This window comes from Dreissena polymorpha, chromosome 4 (genome assembly GCF_020536995.1).
Source record: "Dreissena polymorpha isolate Duluth1 chromosome 4, UMN_Dpol_1.0, whole genome shotgun sequence".
In the NCBI taxonomy this organism is placed as follows: Eukaryota; Metazoa; Mollusca; class Bivalvia; order Myida; family Dreissenidae; genus Dreissena; species Dreissena polymorpha.
The window spans coordinates 108,470,156-108,490,524 of NC_068358.1; the positions used below are offsets into that span (position 1 = coordinate 108,470,156).

At 34.6% G+C, this 20,369-nt stretch overlaps 1 protein-coding gene across 2 annotated transcripts in view; it reads left to right on the forward strand.

Annotated features, from left to right (window-relative positions):
* Positions 1–18,617, forward strand: part of LOC127880164 (46 kDa FK506-binding nuclear protein-like) — a 31,225-nt gene extending 12,608 nt beyond the window's left edge. For both annotated transcript variants that reach the window (XM_052427396.1, XM_052427397.1), the window contains exons 4-13: positions 634–723; positions 1,390–1,478; positions 4,317–4,427; positions 5,782–5,866; positions 7,287–7,474; positions 7,741–7,881; positions 9,272–9,445; positions 11,664–11,793; positions 14,621–14,669; positions 15,236–18,617. In XM_052427396.1, the coding sequence (XP_052283356.1) occupies positions 634–723; positions 1,390–1,478; positions 4,317–4,427; positions 5,782–5,866; positions 7,287–7,474; positions 7,741–7,881; positions 9,272–9,445; positions 11,664–11,793; positions 14,621–14,669; positions 15,236–15,314 (1,136 nt within the window). In that variant the 3' untranslated portion in view covers positions 15,315–18,617. The remainder of the gene's footprint in view (positions 1–633; positions 724–1,389; positions 1,479–4,316; positions 4,428–5,781; positions 5,867–7,286; positions 7,475–7,740; positions 7,882–9,271; positions 9,446–11,663; positions 11,794–14,620; positions 14,670–15,235) is intronic.
* Positions 18,618–20,369: the final 1,752 nt, after the last annotated feature.

Here is a 20,369-nt window from a genome sequence, read left to right on the forward strand (position 1 = left end):
AGTGGTAAAGGGTTAAATATGTATCTTAGTGGTAAAGGGTTAAATATGTTTGTAAGTGGTTAAGGGTTAAATACTTATCTAAGTGGTAAAGGGTTAAATACATATCTAAGTGGTAAAGGATTAAATATGTATCTTAGTGGTAAAGGGTTAAATATGTATCTTAGTGGTAAAGGGTTAAATATGTTTGTAAGTGGTTAAGGGTTAAATACTTATCTAAGTGGTAAAGGGTTAAATACTTATCTAAGTGGTAAAGGGTTAAATATGTATCTAAGTGGTGAAGGGTTAAATATGTATCTTAGTGGTAAAGGGTTAAATATGTTTGTAAGTGGTTAAGGGTTAAATACTTATCTAAGTGGTAAAGGGTTAAATACTTATCTAAGTGGTAAAAGGTTAAATATGTATCAAAGTGGTAAAGGGTTAAGCAAAAGAATCAGTTGATGAATACCGGCTCTTGTCTTCTAATAATGTCGTTAATTATATCTACAGTTACAAAACAGGCTGTTAGCTGATGAGTTTTCCCTGATTGGCTTGTGCACTCCGTGGACAAACTTTTACACACATGCATTAAGCCTAGTTTTGCCAGAACCCATCTCATGAGTATTCCCATTCATGGCTCTATCGTGTATTTTCCAGGGACTGTCCACTTGACAGGCTATCAGATGGAAGATGAAGACTATGACGACATGATAATGGACGAGGAATCTGGAGACAGTGAGGAAGAAGGTAGCTTTTCAAGCAAGTTGTGCTTCTTGTTTGTAGTTGTTACTTCTTTTGATCTTGTTGTAACCTACATATTAAAAGTTATTTTGAAATAGTGCAAAAATCCTCATATTCTAGAGATTTTTGGGGTAAAATATTAGGATGCTTCTGCACTTCTGTTGTGCATCATCCCTTGTTGAGCAATAATTGCAAATCCTTCATGTCGACAAAGTGGTAAAATTAATGACTGACCTTGCATTGCATAGTGATTGGAAATTTGTTATCCTTAACATGTATATCTTGAGTTCCTACAATTAGCTACTGGTATTAACCCTTTCCCACTCAGAAGAAAGTGAAAATGGTTATGTGCAAACAGCATAAAACCAGAACAGCCTGCAAGTTACTCGCAGTCTGTTCAGGTTTTATGCTGTTTGCTGCACATCAGTATCTTAGGTTCGGAAATTAAGCCTTTAAAACTTGCATCTAGTAAGAAAGGTCTTTAATTAAATTTAACTTTCTAAGGGACCACGAATGTGTACATATACGTATCTAAGTGATAAAGGGTTTAATACGTCTCTAAGTGGTAAAGGGTTAAATACGTCTCTAAGTGGTTAAGGGTTAAATACATATCTAAGTGGTAAGTGGTTTAGACTAGGCATGAATGTAATTTGATTGTATTATTTGATTTAGCTCCAGAGCTGGTGTCTCCTGGCAACAAAAGGAAAAACGCTGCAGAACCTAACAAGAAGAATAAGAAGTTGAAATGGATGACACCAGGGGTAGAAACATATTTTCATGCCCCCAGATCGAATGATCGGGGGTTTATTGTTTTTGGCCTGTCTGTCTGTCATTGTATATGTCTGTTTGTCATTGTGTGTGTCTGTCCAAAACTTTAACCTTGGTCATAACTTTTGCAATATTGATGATAGCAACTTGAAATTTGGCATGCATATTTATCACGTGGAGCTGCACATTTTGAGTTGTGAAAAGTTCATCCTTCAAGGTCAAAGGTCAAATATATGGGATTAAAGCCACACAGTAGGGGGCATTGTGTTTCACAAACACAGCTCTTGTTTTGTTACTTGTCTTAATGTCTTTGAGATTTCTTTTCTTTTTATCTTAATGAATATTAGCATTCAATTTGCTAAAATTCAAATAATTCAAATAAAGATGGTGGAAAATATCTTCAATACTCATGCAGAATGAAATGTAGTCATTTTTATGTCCCCCACCACTATAGTGGGGGGACATATTGTTTTTGCCCTGTCTGTTGGTTTGTTTGTTTGCCCCAACTTAAACATTTGCCATAACTTTTGCAATAATGAAGATAGCAACTTGATATTTTGCATGCGTGTGTATCTCATGAAGCTGCACATTTTGAGTGGTGAAAGGTCAAGGTCATCCTTCAAGGTCATATATACATGGGGACATGGTGTTTCATAAACAAATCGCTTGTTTTATATGACTTACTGGATATATTTTCTAAATTTTTGGTTTCCTTTTTCCTGTAAATTAAATAGGAGCTAAATGGTAACACTATTATAGATTTACTTGCATTTTGAAGGTAATTGAACTTCATTTGTAAAGAAGATGCATTGTAACCTTAGGTTATAATATAGTATCATTTCAGTGTGTAATAAACAGAAGAAACACTTGAAAACTTTTGTTTATCTACTAATTCAGAGGGGCTAATCACCTGACAAACAAGATGGCATTGAGTTTAAAACGAGATAAACAGCAAATATTAATACAATATTAACACTAATCACTTTCTTGTCGGTATGGCTGGTAGAGCTGAAACGATTCACCAACAGCCCGATTAGATTCTATTTCTATTTCAGACAGTCTGATACCGATTTATTTATTTGATTCATCTTTCAACCTAGTTTTATCATATATTCACCCTTCTACCTCAAATTAAACATTTCTGTTCAAATGTGTTGCATACCTAGATATCTTGGGCATTTGTGTGTTTGTTAGATATAGTTTTGTTGGTTCAACAGTGTTTTAAAAACTGTTGAAAGTGGGTTAAATTAACGTTTGTAAGAGATATTTAGCAAGAAACTGCCAATTTTCTGACAAACTATGTCAATATTTCAATAAAATACATAAAAAAGAATAGCAAATTAGGAACTCAATATTAATATCAATAAACTTCTGACTAGAAGATTGTGTTGACTACACAATAATATATTAAATAAATACATAATAATAAGTCTGGCGACTTGAGTAGTTGCACTGTTGGTACCTCCTGCTAAATCAACGTTATGTTTGTGTTTGACATGTTGCATTAGATTAGTGGTTGAGCCGGATTTAGGGTACGCCACGTTCGTGAAGCACAGTTTACAAGTAGCTTTATCGAGAGGGCTTACATCCCAATATCCAAAATACTGCCACACTTTTGATTTGAGCTTCTGAGGCGCATCTGATAATTTCAATTTGTCTGCCACAACTTTATCAGCCATTTTGACGCTTTTTCTGAAAGTAGACCGGAACGCGCTTATTGATTGGATAACTAAAGTAATAAGTAACCAATCGCGTGCGTCGTAATTACAGGTAAATATAAAACCTATACCTTCCCGTAGCAAATAGTCTGGAGTACAGTGCGCTTTACATATCTATGTCTATATGTTAAAGAATCAAATCGAATTTGGTAGGGTTAGTATTGTAATCGAATCTACGCTTTTAAAACCAATTTTCGATGCATCAGATAGAATCGTTGCAGCTCTAATGGCTGAAAAGTGAGCTTGCTTTCAACAATAAATGTTATAAAGGGTATAAAACAGCAAAAAATGCCTGTCTCGGATGGACATCGTGACTTTGTTTGTCTGCAATTTACTTCGGTGTGGGTTCTTTGTTGCAATAACTGATGTTGCAGATAGATCTGCATTAAAGCCAATATTGACAGAAATAACTTCAAATAAGGGTGCAAAATATGTTACTTGTTCTGGGAAAAATGAGTTCAATGCATGTGTGTCAAGAGACATCTAAGATTAGCCTGTGTAATCTGCACAGGCTTATCAGTGATTACAAATTCTGCTTAAAGTGGACTTTTTCCAGAAAATACTTCCTTCAAACAACAATTCCATAAATCGAAGTGTGGTCCCTGACTAGCCTGCACAGGCTAATCTTGAACAACACTTGACGCACATGCATTAAGCCATGTTTTCCTAGAACGTGGCTTATATTAACCCTCATTTATTGAGTCTTGTTCTGAGAAAACTGGGCTTAATGCATGTGCATTAAGTGTCGTCACACATTAGCCTGTTCAGTCCACACAGGCTAATCAGGGACGACACTTTCCGCCTAAACTTGATTTTCGGTAAGGAGGGACTTCCTTGAAACTAAAAATACCATAAAAGCAGAAAGTGTCGTTCCTGATTAGCCTGTGCGGACTGCACAGGCTAATCTGGGATGACACTTTACGGACATGCATTAAGCCCAGTTTTCTCAGTACGCGACTCATTAAGTTTACAATACTTAAATGTAGGAAATCCCAAAGTATCTGCTCTTTCTCAAGGCTATGTTATTTTCTCTTATTAGGGCTATGTTTTTTTCTCCTATTAGGGCACTATGTTATTTTCTCCTATTAGGGCTATGTTATTTTCTCCTATTAGGGCACTGAGGGCAGTGATGATAGTGAGGATGACAGTGAGGATGAAGACTTTGAAATTGCTGAAGAAGATGATGATGATGATGATGAAGATGATGATGACGTTGAAGATTTTGTAAGTGCTATATTGACTATACAAGCCTCTGTGAACCACTTGTAAAAGCAGGTCATCCAACCCATTAATATTCGTGTGTTCCATGCAAAACAAACTCCCATTCTGCACTTGTGAAAGTTAAACCTAACTCTTGCAATCAAACTCAAACTTTTTCTAGATCAATGAGATGCATTTCAAGCTAATTGTTAATCCGCAATTTAGTAATCTGATTCATGTTCATTGATGTGCACACTAAAAAGCTGAGTCGAAGGATTCAAAAATGCTATTTTTGAATCATCTTTAATCATTTTATTACTACAGTAAGATATTCAAATACTTATAAGCAATCATTAAATTAGCGATAATTATTTGAACTTGTTACAAACTTAAGTATTTATTTTAAAATTGTCTTTGTAATTATCACAGTAAAAAATACACCCTAGGATTTGCTTTTCACTGTAGGCTGCATATTTTATCTCAAAGGCAGTTACAAAAGATTATTTAACCGCACTATAGATGCATAATATACACTTTTAACCCATTTATGCCTAGTGGACTCTCCCATCCTTCTAAATTTGATAAATTTATTTTCAAAATTAGGGATGTCTAGTATATTTATTTCTATATTTAGAATATTTGTTACAGAAATTCCTTTAAGCAAACAGTGCAGACCCTGATGAGACGCCGCATCATGAGGCGTCTCATCTGGGTCTACGCTGTTTGTCAAGGCCTTTTTTCTAGACGCTAGGCATAAATGGGTTCAAGCAGAAGTGATGGACAATAAGGCAGATTTGTTGAAGTGTTGACTTTTTGGCATCTTAAAATTACTGCCTCATGACTGCTTAACACAAGTGAAAAATTTCTTTCAGTGTTAAATATACTGGCCGCTTATCGCAGGTGACCATTAAACTATGGTGTAATAAGGACTGGTTTTCATCTGGTCAAGTTTAGACTGACTACTGCACTCTGATGACTGCTAACTCTTTACCACTTAGAAATGTATTTTCACACATTTGTTGTCCCTTAGAAAGTTACATTTGATTTAAGACCATTCTTACTAAATTCAAGTTTTAATGGCTTGATTTCCAACCCTTAGATACTGATGAGCAGCAAACAGCATAAAACCTGAACAGACTGCGAGCAACTCACAGGCTGTTCTGGTTTTATGCTGTTTGCACATAGTCATTTCTACTTTGCTTCTAATTGGGAAAGGGTTTAACCAGGATGGACCGTTTGCTTAGGTCAAAGCCCATTCAACATAGTTGAGCAATTTTCTTTGTGACCTCTATAAACTGGTTAAATGCATTATCTAGCAATATCTCATTTGTCATGTGTTGCGTGATGTGTATATGAACACATTACTGAATATTGACAGCTGGACATGGAGGCTGAGGAAGATGAGGAGGAGGAAGAAGATGAAGATGAGGAAGAAGAAGATGAGGAAGAGGAAGATGTTGAGGGTAATTTGGACTGTTGAAAAATGTCATAAAAGGTGTCAGTCTAGGCACAAAAAAACAGAGTGATGATTCTCCATTTGCTTTATTTATTTCTGCTTTTGCCTAATTTGGCCAGAAGGGACTCTACTTTTGCTGAATTTAATGAGCTTTTTAATGACAATTGCTGTGTGCCTGTTTACCTGGTGTTGATTAGCCAATCTATCAATGTGTCTACTTGTTCTTATTAAATCACTAGTAATAATCCAAAGAATGCATCTTATTGAAACAGTATGCTCTGGATCCAAAATAATACATGACATCTTGACATTACATTTTTGAGACATGTTAAATCCCTTCCAGTTTCGGACGAGGTTAATTTAAAACTCAGTGTGACAAGATACTTAAACATACAGTTAAATCTGAAAGAACTGATTTATTTTCAGTCATTTGAATAATAGTTTTAAAGTTTAGCTGAACACAGAATAACTTCCTACTTTGTATTTGTTTACTTGTTGAATATATGCTGCACTTTTTTAAACAGTTGAGGACCATAACAACTCTTAAGTTTTCTGAAACTTAAAAATAATTGTAAAAATTAAGATATGAAAAATATTAAAAAATAGCAATGTCCGAAACTTTAAGAGATACAAATTTAGGTGTCCAACAATTTGATTTACATTGAAATAAAAGCAATAAATAAATGTACAATAATTTTATTGTGATTTGCTCTTCTTTTTCTGCTTTGAAATAAATACAACTTGACAGCTTTGCTAACTCATGCCTGAAATGATATTGAACAAAAATTTCAACATTCTGCTTTCAAAAGGGACGAAATTGTTACAAATGCTGTAGGGTGAATCCATTGTTTTCTACTGATATACATGGTTATTTACCCAATTACTTGAAAGTAATGGTCCTTTGCCCTCAGGCATGAATCTGCCATATTTTATTACCTTAATCCAGGTGTAGAAATCAATGATAGAAATGTCACAAAATAAGGGAAAACAAGGCTGAAAGTTGTAAAGATAGCGCTGTAAAATATACCGTCTGAACATTTAGAGACATGAAATAAAGACAAAAACCAGAACGTCCGAAAATAAAAAAGCCATGAAAAATAATTATTTTTGCTAAAAATAGAGGGTGTCCAAACTTGTAGTGTCCGTAAACTTTGAGTAATTACGGTACACAGGATATCGATGTACGGAAAAAGGAAGGGAGTGTTGACATTTTGCCTTGTGATATGTTTTTTTTGCTTTTCACAATTTCAGTTTAAAATGTTATGCTAAGAAAAAAATGATTTGTTTGTGATTTGAGTGTGTGAAATACACAGGATGCGAGTTTAAAAATCCTTTCTACTTTACATTCCCCCAAAAATGTGTTTTTTATAATTTATGTAAACAAAAATAAACGACTTTATTATTTGACTGTTCTATGCCTTTTTCAGAAGAAACACTTCCCAAGAAGAAGAAGCAGCAAGCTACCCCACCATTAGAAAAAGCCCAAAAGAAGAACAAAACCCTAGACAAGGAAACTCCAGGCAAGACAACACCAGGAAAGGATAAACAACAACAAAATAAGAAAACACCAGCGAAAGAAACACCACAACCCAAGGGCAATGGTCAACAAGGAAAGGTAAGAATAATCAAACCAAATATTGTACTGTGAGCCTGGTAGGGTGAGATTGAAAAAAAAAAAAAGGAGTTAATGCATGTTGCATAAGTATTTTATACCATATCTCTTTATGATATTAAATTGTAATTTGGTGCTAATGTGCACTTAAATAGCTATTACATTATTATACTCTGCCATGTTTATATGTATGTGATTTATAGAATGAGTGATATATTGAATATCATATATTGATGTCCAATTTAACGAATGTCTTTAAATGTGTTCAGAGCCCTGTAAGCACACCAGCTGGGCCTGGAGGTGACGCAGAGGCAGGTCAGTCGGCAAAGAAAAAGAAAAAGAAGAAGAAGAAGAAAAACAAGCAGGCTGAAAATACACCAGAAGCCAATGGGGACTCTCAGCAAAATAAGGTGATTTCAATGTTCTTGTGTATATTTAATTGTAGACAAATTTATGCATTGCTTATTTTTATTCTGTTCTGCCAGCTGCAAATCATAATTGATTCAGAATATTAAAAAATATAGATCAAACAAAGTGCTGTTGATATTTCAGCTGTGGCTTTTTATCTGCCATCAATTGGCATTGTCCATCCGTCCATCTGTTGCAAAACATTTTAGGGCTATATCTCAGAAACTATATAAGATATTAACATGACATTTCATAGGTGTATAGATATCAACAAAGAGAAGTGCCATGCACAAGAACCATAACCCTATACTTTCTTTAATAAGAGTTTTTGCCCTTTGGGTTTTTGTATAATGTAACTTTTCAGGGCTATATCTTAGATACCATGCAAGATTCAACATGAAACTTCATGGGTCTATTGATATTTATGAGGAGAAGTGCCATGCTTTAGAACCATATACCTTCACTTTCTTAAATAAGAGTATTGCCTTTTGATGTTTTTGTAAGATGGAACTCTTCCTGGCTATATCTCAGATACGCTTCAACATTACAACATGAAACTTCATAGAAATCAATTGGTTGAAGTGCCATGTACAAGAACCATAAACCTGTTTTTTTTAACTAAGTGTTATTGCCATTTGTTGTACTTGTAAGATGTTACTTTCAAGGCTTTTTCTCAGATACGTTACAAGATTTCAACATGAAACTTCATGGCTGTATAGATATCAATGAGGAGAATTGTAATTCATAAAAACAATTACCCTTCGCTTAATATTTTTATGCCCCCCTTCAAAGAAGAGGGGGTATATTGTTTTGCACATGTCGGTCGGTCGGTCCTTCCACCAGATGGTTTCCGGATGATAACTCAAGAACGCTTAGGCCTAGGATCATGAAACTTCATAGGTACATTGATCATGACTGGCAGATGACCCCTATTGATTTTCAGGTCACTAGGTCAAAGGTCAAGGTCACAGCGACTCGAAATAGTAAAATGGTTTCCGGATGATAACTCAAGAATGCTTAGGCCAAGGATCATGAAACTTCATAGGTACATTGATCATGACTGGCAGATGACCCCTATTGATTTTCAGGTCACTAGGTCAAAGGTCAAGGTCACAGTGACAAAAAACGTATTCACACAATGGCTGCCACTACAACTGACAGCCCATATGGGGGGCATGCATGTTTTACAAACAGCCCTTGTTTATGATAATAAGGGTATTTCAAGGGATTTGCACCCATCCATAAACACAATTTTGTTGGCAGGGGATATCAAACGAATTTGCTTGTTCAGACAGTTCATGTATAAAGGAAAATTAAGCATAGAAAGAAAATCTGCCAACACCAACATGTTACAGTTGTATTAACCTAGTTCAATGTGTTCTGGCCAATCAGAGTGTGACCCAGACCACCAACCAGACCCCAAAAAGTGTGACCCCGGCCCCGAAGGGTGAGACCCAGACCCCCAAAGACCAAAAGAAGACCCCCAAGAAGCAGGTGCTTGCCCTAGGGACTGTCATGGAGGAGATAAAGGAGGGAGACGGACCCGTTGTCAAGAAGGGACAGATGGTAGGCCTTGGTCATTTTGGTTTTTCGCTGAATGTTATATTTGCATGTGACAGAAAAATTACAGGCATTTATATTTAATTTTACTATATGGAATGTCACAAACAAATCCACTTGGTGTTTATTCTCTATAAAGTTATACTTGCATTGAAATTGCAGAGTTATTTACATATTGTTGACTTGTGATTTGTGTAACTATCTACTGGTAGATAGCTCATCAATGTCATTTAGTAAACTAGCAGTTTGGCCAAGAAATCCAATATTCTTATACAATCTCTTAATGGCAAGAAAATGTGGGACCTTGCATATTTAATTTTGAGAATCAGATCAAATCTGTATTAACATGTGTGCGGATTTGACAGGCTTTCGCTCATTTTGTCGCAAAATTTAAACTTCGACGGTAGCAATCAAAGTTAAACCTTGCACAAATTATCTTAACTAAATTTTAATTTAGTCAAAAACCTGTGGTCTTATTTACGGGTGCTGCCACCAGTCCATTTGGACAAATTTCCATGTAACTTGTACACTAGCTGAGCAAGTAGAAATTAAATAAGTCATTTGTTTCTACAACTACAGTTTATTTACATTATATACACACATTTTATTTCGGCATTTCCAACAAAAGTCAAACATTAGACATTTAAAATATATACACCACGTCAGAAATATGTTAATTTAGATACGTTCCAAAAGGTCTAAAAACAACCCCCTTCCAATATACTTAACCCCCTACCTGAACCCTCAGGTTAACCTGAACCCTGTCACAATTCTTAAACTTTAAGAGTACCTGAAATTGTACTTAATCATGGACCTGACCATTCAATACCCAAGTGTCAGATACCCATTGATAAGCAATTATCCAGAACTGACCTGATAATGAGAGTTGTAGGTGTACCTGAGCTTACATAATACACTGTAATCTACCTGAAGGAATACATAATACATTGTAATCTACCTTAAGTTCTTTTACCTAAGATACCTGCAAATGTTTTATGTAGTAAAATATTGATACCAGTATTAATTAATATTTCCTCAAAAAGTGAAGATAATCATAATTGCTATAAAAACATTTAAAATGCAAAATAGTAAAAGAATCACTAATAAAGTAGCAAATGTATGATTTTTTTAAAAACGGCAACACTTTCAATGATTGCCTGAGGGAACATTTTTATGCCCCGGGATAGAAAGATCGGGGGCATATTGTGTTTGGCCAGTCTGTCTGTCTGTCATTCATTGTATGTGTGTGTCCCAGAACTTTAACCTTCATCAAAGTTTTGCAATAACTTTTACATTATTGAAGATAGCAACTTGATATTTGGCATGCATGTGTATCTCATGGAGCTGCACATTTTAAGTGGTGAAAGTACAATATTATCCTTCAAGGTCAAATGTATGGCTTCAAAGCGGCGCAATAGGGGGCATTGTGTTTCTAACAAACACATCTCTTGTTTCCTTTCTGTTGCTGACAATTCAAATCAAGTATCTGTATTGACCAGCCTTTCCTATACCTTTATAATGTTAAATGAATACTCTACAAGAGAAGCAGTTAAAAATTTCAACACCCTTGTAATATTGGCATTTCCAAGCAATTACTCCTGGTATATCACATGTTGTATTTGAGCCGCGTTCTTAGAAAACTGGGCTTAATGCATGTGCGTTAAGTGTCATCCCAGATTAGCCTGTGCAGTCCGCACAGGCTAATCAGGGACGACACTTTCCGCCTAAACTTGATTTTCGGTAAGGAGGAACTAATCAGGGATGACCCTTTCCGCTTTTATGGTATTTTTAGGTTCAAGGAAGTCCCTCCTTATCGAATATCAAGTGCCCAGTTTTCTCAGAATGCGACTCATTTAGTCCCAGTCACATAGGGTTGAGCCTTGCTATACATTAATAGCGTTTATTGCAATCTGCAGATGCTTAACAGGGATGACACTTTCTGCCTAAACTGCACTTTTGTGAAGGAGACTTACTTTTAAAAAATGCAGTGAAAGTGGAAAGTGATGTCACTTTTTGGACTGCACTGACTGCACAGGCTTATGTTGGACATAGGAAATTAAATTTCACATGGCAAGGCTCAATTGTATTAAATATTAGTAATTTAATAAATAAGGTGGTTCGCACCATTTCTTTGATTCTAAAATCCAAAAATTGTAGCAAAGGTCCTTTATATTTGTGATGACATTCATACATTATTGTAGGTGTATATTTCTGTTCATTGTAGGCTCATGTCTATTACGTTGGCAAGCTGCAGAAGGACGGCAAGCAGTTTGACTCGTGTACAGGAGGGAAGCCGTTCCGTTTTCGTATCGGCAAGGGAGAGGTGATCAAGGGCTGGGATGTGGGAGTCGAAGGTTTGTAGCTTTATTAACCCTTTCCCGTATAGGTACGTTTTTTAACACATTTGTAGTCCCACTTTGCTTCTGAATGGAAAAGGGTTAACCCTTTCCCGCTCAGAAGAAAATTGAAAAATGTTTGTGCAACCAGCATAAAATCAGTGTCGTAAACCTCATGCTAGGCCCGAGTTTACTGGGTTCTCTGGATGTTAATCCTCAGGTTGCCAACACCACTGGCTTTATTAAGTGGGTTAGCCAGGATCTTTATTTTCTTCGACTAACAACAAGTCACAGTTAATTCTTCCTTTCCATTTATTAATTCTTCTAAAATATAGTACAGTTCACCTCTCTCAAATAAAAGTCTGCCAGCCTCGAGTTTAGAAATTGCAAACAGCCCTGCATATTAATGTAAGATAGCTTTGTTCCCAATAGTTAAAGTACACAAAGAAACTGATCCCGGTTGAAACTGTTCCAAAAATGACTAAGTTCAATGGCAAGTTGAGAATCATCAAACTTATAAGAAATGGAATCATCTGCATCTCTGTTCTTTAATTAACTATCTTAGATGTTGTTAAATTTCCCAAATATCCATTTCTAGAAACTATCTTCAATGTCCAAAATATTAATTAATTAATTACCAGTGACGCAGATTCTTTAAGCAGTCAAAATTTAGTTTTCGGAATGCTGATTAGCCCTGTGCAGAATGTTTTTTACACCTTCAGGCTAGAAAGACATTGGCCAATAGTCAATAATTCAATAATATCCTTCAATTATACATATTTTCTGGACTTATCTCAATTTTAATTGGCTGTTGCATAGTCTTAGAGGAGTGTTGAGATTTTGATTGACAGATAAGGATCTAAGACAAGACATTTCAGCCCCACCCTCTGTGACTCCTCAGCTTAGACAAAAGAAACATGACAATTAACTAAAGTTCATGTATAAAAATAAAAGTCATATAATACAAAGCAACAAATAGCATATCCATGTTCCTCTAACAAAATGCTTCATTAGCTTGGCTGTTTTCGGAGAAAACCCGAGGTATTTTCATAGCCAGTTCATCGTCCGCGTCGTGCTAAAACCTGAACATTTTGTTAAGGTTTTGAACATTGGGTCTAAAATCAAAGTGCTTTAACCTACAACTTTGAATCTTCATATGTAGCTGCACCTGGATGACTTCTACATGCCACAAACATTTTGGGTCAGTAGGTCAAAGGTCAAGGTCACTGTGACCTCTAAAAAAAGAATAATCTGACAAGCTTTCAATTATTCAAAACTGCACCCGCAGCTGAGCACGGCACCGGTTATGCGGTGCTCTTGTTTTGAGTATAAACATGACATATATTGGTTATCAGATGACAGACTTGTGTTTTTAATTAGTAACTGGCAGTTGAGACATTAAATATCATCTAAACACTACTCAGAAAGAAATGAATTACAGTATGCACACAAACAAAGTATATACACATGTAAATGCAAACAAAAGACGCCCTATAGTGAAAAAGATGCATGAAAATGATCTGACCGCATTATGTCTCCTTTATGGATTATCATTATCTACTGCACTAAATATGTACAGGTAAACCAGTGCATTTTTCTGAAGTCAAGGTTGCCAGGGAAACAGTTTCATAGCACAGTAGTCTGCTGAGATTATTGATTTTACCAATCCAATTGATCATAGATGTTCAATCAATACACCAAAACACAGTTGGTTAACTTGGCTTATCAGTAAATGTCAAGGATAAGGCTCTACAGTGCATTAGTACCTGTACAGTTATTTTGTGACATAGAAACATTAGGTTTATTAAATTGCATGCAAGATACTGTCTTTATGTACACCACATTTTATGAAGGAAGTACCAGGTTTATAACATCAGAATAGCCTGCAAGTAACTCGCAGGCTGTTCATGTTTTAAGCTGTGGCTTCTCATCAGTATCTAAGGGTTGAAAATGAAGCCATGAGATCTGGAATCTGTTAAGAAAGGTCTTATTTTGATTTTAATTTGATCTTCTACGGGATAACAAATGCATCAACATGTGTCTCTTGGTGGTAAAGGGTTAACATACCAGTATTATGTAGTAAAGGCTTTGTAAAATGAATGTCTTCCATTGGTTATTCCTCTCTTTTAAATGATCCTCTTTAAATGCCTTATCTTAAATCAAATATTTTTCTGTCAGTAGTATTTTTCATTGTGATGTTAAAAGAATGATCTTCAAATTGAATTTCATAAGTATTAATTTTAAAAACTGCAAAAAGTGTGTCATTTAATAAACCAAAAAACTTGGCATTATTTCTGTGGGTATTGGTCGGTAAATTGATTCTAAAGCCATTCTCTCCCTACATCGATTGAAAAAGAGCCGTTCTAAGTTACTGATATAAATATGTACTGTATATACTAGTTAATCGGCCAACCCTGTCAGTAGTACTTTTGAATGTGATGTTAAAAGAATGATTTCATCTAAGTAGAGAAAATATCTTCAAATAATTTTTTCACAATAATTAATTTTAAAAACTGCCAAACATGTGTCATTTAATAAACCAACAAACTTGGCATTATTTTTGTGGGCATCAGTCAGAAGATTGTTTCTGAAGCCATTCTCCCCCTTCATCGATTGAAGAAGGGCCGTTCTAAGTTACTGATATAAATATGTACTATAGGTACTGGTAATTTGGTCAACCCAGAAAAAGAGTTAGTTGGTAAACTGACCACTGTTATGACTGGTATAATGTTAAGAACTGCAAAAACTCCAACTACCCGGTACACAAAAAATATATATAAAGACATGAATATCCATTTCAAAAATTGTTTTAAAGATGTTATACATGTGTTTATCCTTTTTGCAGGGATGAAAGTTGGCGGAAAGAGGCGTCTGACTGTTCCACCACAGGCAGGGTAAGGCCAATCATTTTTTGTTTATTGCCAAGAGTCTAGTGTCTGTAGTGTCTAGTGTGTCCAAAAGGGCTTATACCAATTTATATCATTACTGGGTATTTCAGATTCAGGTCAGCATAATAAAGACACTAGTGTTTGTAATGTCGAGGGTGTCCCAAAGCGATTGTAAATTATATGAGCTGTGCTCTATGTAAAAGGGGTTTAATGCATGTGTGTGTATAAAGTGTCGTCCCAGATTAGCCTTGGGACGACACTTTCCACTTTTATGATATTTTCTGTTCAAAGAAAGTGTCTTCTTAGCAAAAATCCTGTGTAGGCGGAAAGTTATATCCCTGATTAGCCTGTGTAGATTGCAACAGCTAATCTGCGACGACACTTTACGCACATCCATTAAACCCCCTTTTCACAGAGCATGGCTCATATGTATGTATTCATAAGGAACAATGCCAGAACTGTCTCTATTGTTACATTGAAAAAATAATATTGTAAGTTTTGTGTCAAATTTCGCCTCTCCTTCGTTTGATATTAAGTTCTTACATTTTGACACAATGTTTTGTTTGTGGTAGGTATGGCAACCAGAGGCAGGGCCCCATCCCTCCGAACAGCACACTAGTGTTTGAGGTAGAACTAAAGAATGCCAGCTGAATCATCAACACTTCATTCCATCTGTGATATGCGAGAAGAATTTTAAACCTTCATCAACAATTCAGTGTTCGCATTACGGTTGACTACTTTAAAGCTTTCAGGAATTAATCAACCATTTTCATACTATGCAGTAGTGTCAGATTATCATTAATGAATGTACAATAAATGAAGGTCATCGGAACAAATTTTCTGAAGTCATTTACTTTTTTCTCATAAACATGTTTCAAATATTTTGAAATAATCTTTCGAAAAAGCCTTGAAAGTTAAGTTCATTTCTTTATGTCCATTATAATGTTCAAAGTATGGAAATGTCTATTTGTTCTTAGAGCCATAAATGTCATGTATATGTTGACTTGATCATTTTCATTACCATATTTGTCTCGTACACCCATTTAATTGTTAAACTAATTTGTACATGCACATTTTTAAAGGTATTGAAGAAGTAGCTTAACAATATCTGGACTCTAAGCTAGAGTTATTACTTGTTGTGTTCATGCACCTTCAAATGCGGACTAAGAGTTTCCGTTTATTCAGTTCTTTCTTGGTTGTCTCTATAGCATTATTAGAACTATAGTTATGTAGTTATTATTTACATAGGATTATCATCGTGGTGCTGATTGTTGTCTTTTGAGAGTTAAACCTCATACTGTTTTTTTGTGGGTGTTTTTAATGTTGCATGATTCATTCAATTTTAAAGAGAATGCACATGTGTACTTGTGTATTTTACTATGCTCTATTGAATGTGTGTGAAAGAATAATTTTCATTGATTGAGTGTGAACATTTGACATGTTAATGTTTAAGATACATTTTCAACAATCCGTTTGTCAGGAATTTTCTAATAAAACACATAGCAGCATAAATTATAATAAACTATTATTTCATCTTTTGAGAGAAAAATGCCTTTTCATTTAAGATATAGAGTTAGGGTCAGAAAAGTTGTTTGTATTAAGATGCGGTCGTACTGATTTTTACCTACAATCTACTTTATGCTCGTGAATTAACCCCGGTTTTCCTAAAAACCAGCTCATTTGTATTACAGTAAGACAGTCAATTTTTGTGCTAATCTTTGGACTAACAAGCGCAAGCTATTGATTTCTTTTGATTGATTATTTTCTTGGGGTAATACAAAATAGTTATGTTTATTGATATATTAGGTGGCTGGCGATTTTATGTGTAAATAAATCTTACACCCACAAAAATGTTTGTGTTGTGTTTCATGGCATTGGATATTGTGAAAGCTGTATTTTACATTTGTGAGTTGATGTTTTTCAAAGAAATTTGTTGTGACAGCTTATACAGGCTGTCAAGCGGTCATACTTTTTCCTACTTTTTCATCAGGATCCTACATTTTCCTATTTTTTTACCAAATCTTCCTACTATTCCTAATTTTTCATTTTCAATGGAGAAAAAAGAGTAAATTTGCAGGATCTATGGCATGACTGTATCCCTGTTAAGGTGCATTCATCTAGGTGAGACCTGACAACCCATGCTGACTGTCTGCAAGCATCTCTTCAGGAAGCATAGATATTTATTTCTTATGTAACTTTTGAAATTATTGACAAAAGTTTTTTTTTAAGTAAGAATAGTGCCGTGTTTACTTCCTTAGCATTTGCACACTGCAGACTTCACTACCTTACACAGTTCCCAGTGATGCAAGAGCTGAGGGAACCCATTGTTTATTCCAATTTTATTTTGTTTCCTTTTACAACAATTTGACCAAACCTTATGCATGTTTACATGATATTGCTGTTTGTAATGTAGAGATATGGAGATACATGTATTGTATGAGTGGTTATGTAATATGGAATTTATTACACAAGTTATCTGAAAAATATAAAACTGATGCTTTGCCTAGTTTTTATCATTTACAAATATAATGTAATCAATTCCGTATTACATGACAACGGATATGACGTTCTATTGATATCATAGGTACATCATGTTTAGTAATTAAAGATAAATGCACAGAGCCTAAATGCCCTGATACATTTTCTAAGGATGCCTAGCTAGTCAGTTAACTTCAAGGTGTTACAGCGTAGTATTAAAAATATTTCACGGCATTATTACACTCCTACGACGTCATCTATGATGTAAAAACCATTACTTGAAACTGGAATAAACAATGTAGTGCAACTGTTTCATTGACCAATCAATGATGTCATAAAAGATGTCAGATGATAAGGTCCTATCACCAGTTGCATAATCTGCTCTGCAATGACCAGTCATTTTGAATGTAACTTAAGTCATTATAACTGCACCCTATTGTCAAGTTAAAGGTTTCAAAATGTAGCTGTAGCAGAGCATTGACACTTCTTTATATACTAGTATTAATCTTGTACAACAAGTTGGTGTATCACTAAATAAATTTGGTCTTCTGCATAATGATATTACATGCACAAACTATTACCATTTTTATATCCATACACAGAAGACCTCTAACCACTTATTTGATGATACACCAAAATGAACAGCATCTAATTATACTTGTAACATAACGGTATATAAATTTAAGTACAGATAGATTTAATAAAAGGGAAATATTTTAATAATATGTTTGAGTATTTAACGTTGCTGTATGTTGCGAGTATTTAGGAATTAACATAACAGATGTCAGTCCGGAAGGGACATGTAATGAAGTTCAAAAAAATTGATTATGGAAGTATGGTTTCATTTCTCAAATGTAGTTCAATTATCGGGAACATTCGGCTCGTACATAACAAGCCCCAATTCAGATATATGGTATATAATGAAATTGAAATATCCAATTTCCCAATGTACATAACAAATGTAAGTTCGGATTGAGTGTGTATCTTATGGGTATCGGGGTTTACGTAATCGATTATAGGAGTGTTAGGTTTCACACTACTAATGTGGTTTGTCCATAGAGAGCATCTGTTTGTATGATCAAGTATGCAAATGAAATGAGGTCTCCTGTTCCCAAAGTGATAATTGTATATTGCACTCTTCTGCTGTGACATGTGGTAGGTGTATAAGCGATCCATCCAATGAACAAGGGTTATTCGAAGGGGTGGGTTTAGAAAATCGGGGTAAGAGAACAGTTAACCAACCAAGAAATGAGATAGGAAATACCTAAATTTTATGTTCATGTACCTTGGAATAAAATGCTGTGTTTTGTTGTAAGAAAGAATTCTAGAGTCCTAGTTTGACAATCGAGTAGAGTAGTCACGCTTTCTTGACGTGGCGGCCAAATGGCCGCCGCGTTGTAAAATTGTACTTCATGAACATTAGAAGCGATGTGTTAGAAATTATTTAACAGAAATAAATCTCGATGAAAACAGAAATGAACTTTGTTTGTTACTGTGTGTTCTCCACGAACAATGTGTAATTGTGTGACACAGAACATTTTATGGTGCGCAGTGCCAGGATCAACCTGAAGTGCCACTTCTTTCACGGGCCAACGGAGAAGAAAAACGCAGATGGAAAAAACGGTCAGTGTTTTCATAAATTATGGCAAACGGGTTTATTTCAAATTTTATCAAGTAAGAAATAAAAAGTAAAAGGCGTCATGACAACGAAATTTTAAAGAATTGTTATAAAGAATTTTACGTAGTAAGGTGTTAAAGAAATAATTAATCATGTACGGAGAAATTATGCAAGAATCAAAATCAATACAGTTTTTCAGTGATCACAGTATCTTTTCTAAAATATCGGTAAATTGAGTATAAAATAAATAAAGTATTTGAAATTTACAGAATTTTCTGAGTTATAGAAGTAATGAAATTAGAAGCGAACAAGTAATTGAGAATATTTAAATAATTTTATATAATTTTTCTATGGTTAGAATATATAATTGTATACGAACTTATGTTTTTTGCATAAAAAATACATTTTAAATTGATGGTATTTTTGTAAATTGTCGTTTAAATAGACCGTACGATAAAATGAGAATATTAGAAGAATGTAATATAATTTTTATACATTTTATAAATACGGATATTAAAGGCGTATATATAATTTAAGATTTTGGAGGCATTTAATATTTTGATATTATATAAATGGAACTTAGAAGGTTGGAATAAAATTAGAGAGTATCCGATTTTGACGTCATTTTATATAAGATATGAAATAGAAACCTGCACGTAAATGGGAATTTAGAGACGTACACAAAACAAATAGTATACTTGACTAATTGTATGTGGTTTTATGCATTAATAAAATAAAGAAATTAGGAGGGTAAACACATTTATAAGAGAAATCATGTTGAGTGCGAATATGAATAGGGCAGACACTTAAAAAAAAATATTATGTAAATATGTATATACGTCATTGTGTTGATTGCAAATATATGTAGGATATCGGTAATATTGAAGGTCTTGAGTAATTTTAAGTAAGAATTTAATGCGATCTGACGCGTATAGCGCATGTAAAATATAACGATATGTACGCATTAAATTTCTAATTTAATTGTTAAGAGTTACAATTATATTTTATGAGCACGGCTGACTGATCAGCGTTCGGGCATACCGAACCCTAGGTTGTGATAACCTTAGCGTCCTCATGAGTTAGAGAATTTTTCCCTGTGCCATCGAAACAAATTACGCTATGGACAGAAGATGCGGTGTCGCATAAGAATTATTTGAGTAGTTCGATTAGGAGCAAAGACCTGGATTTTGAAGTATACCGATAAATGTTCTTGTATTATGAATGCATATATAAAAAGTCCGCCCTATTCATAAAAGATTACACACATGTTTAGGCCAACGCGCGTATTTAAGAGAGAGCAATGTAATATGTCGATTGAAAAATTCCTAAACTATAATGGTATACAGATTTGTGATTTTAAGATACGAACTCGATACGTCTGTTTAAAATGCAATACTCTAGGTAAAAAAGTAGCGCATACCTGTCACAAAATTACTGATAGCACGTACATAAACTATCGAGCTGTTATTTAATGATTACGGGAGTGATTCGATAGTAATAAGGTAATAAAGGTTGTATTTACTTAGACTTCATAGTTAGTTGTCATGACGGTATTTAAGAGGAACTTAAGGGGATATTTATTAATGTTTGCCATGATTTTGAACAACTGA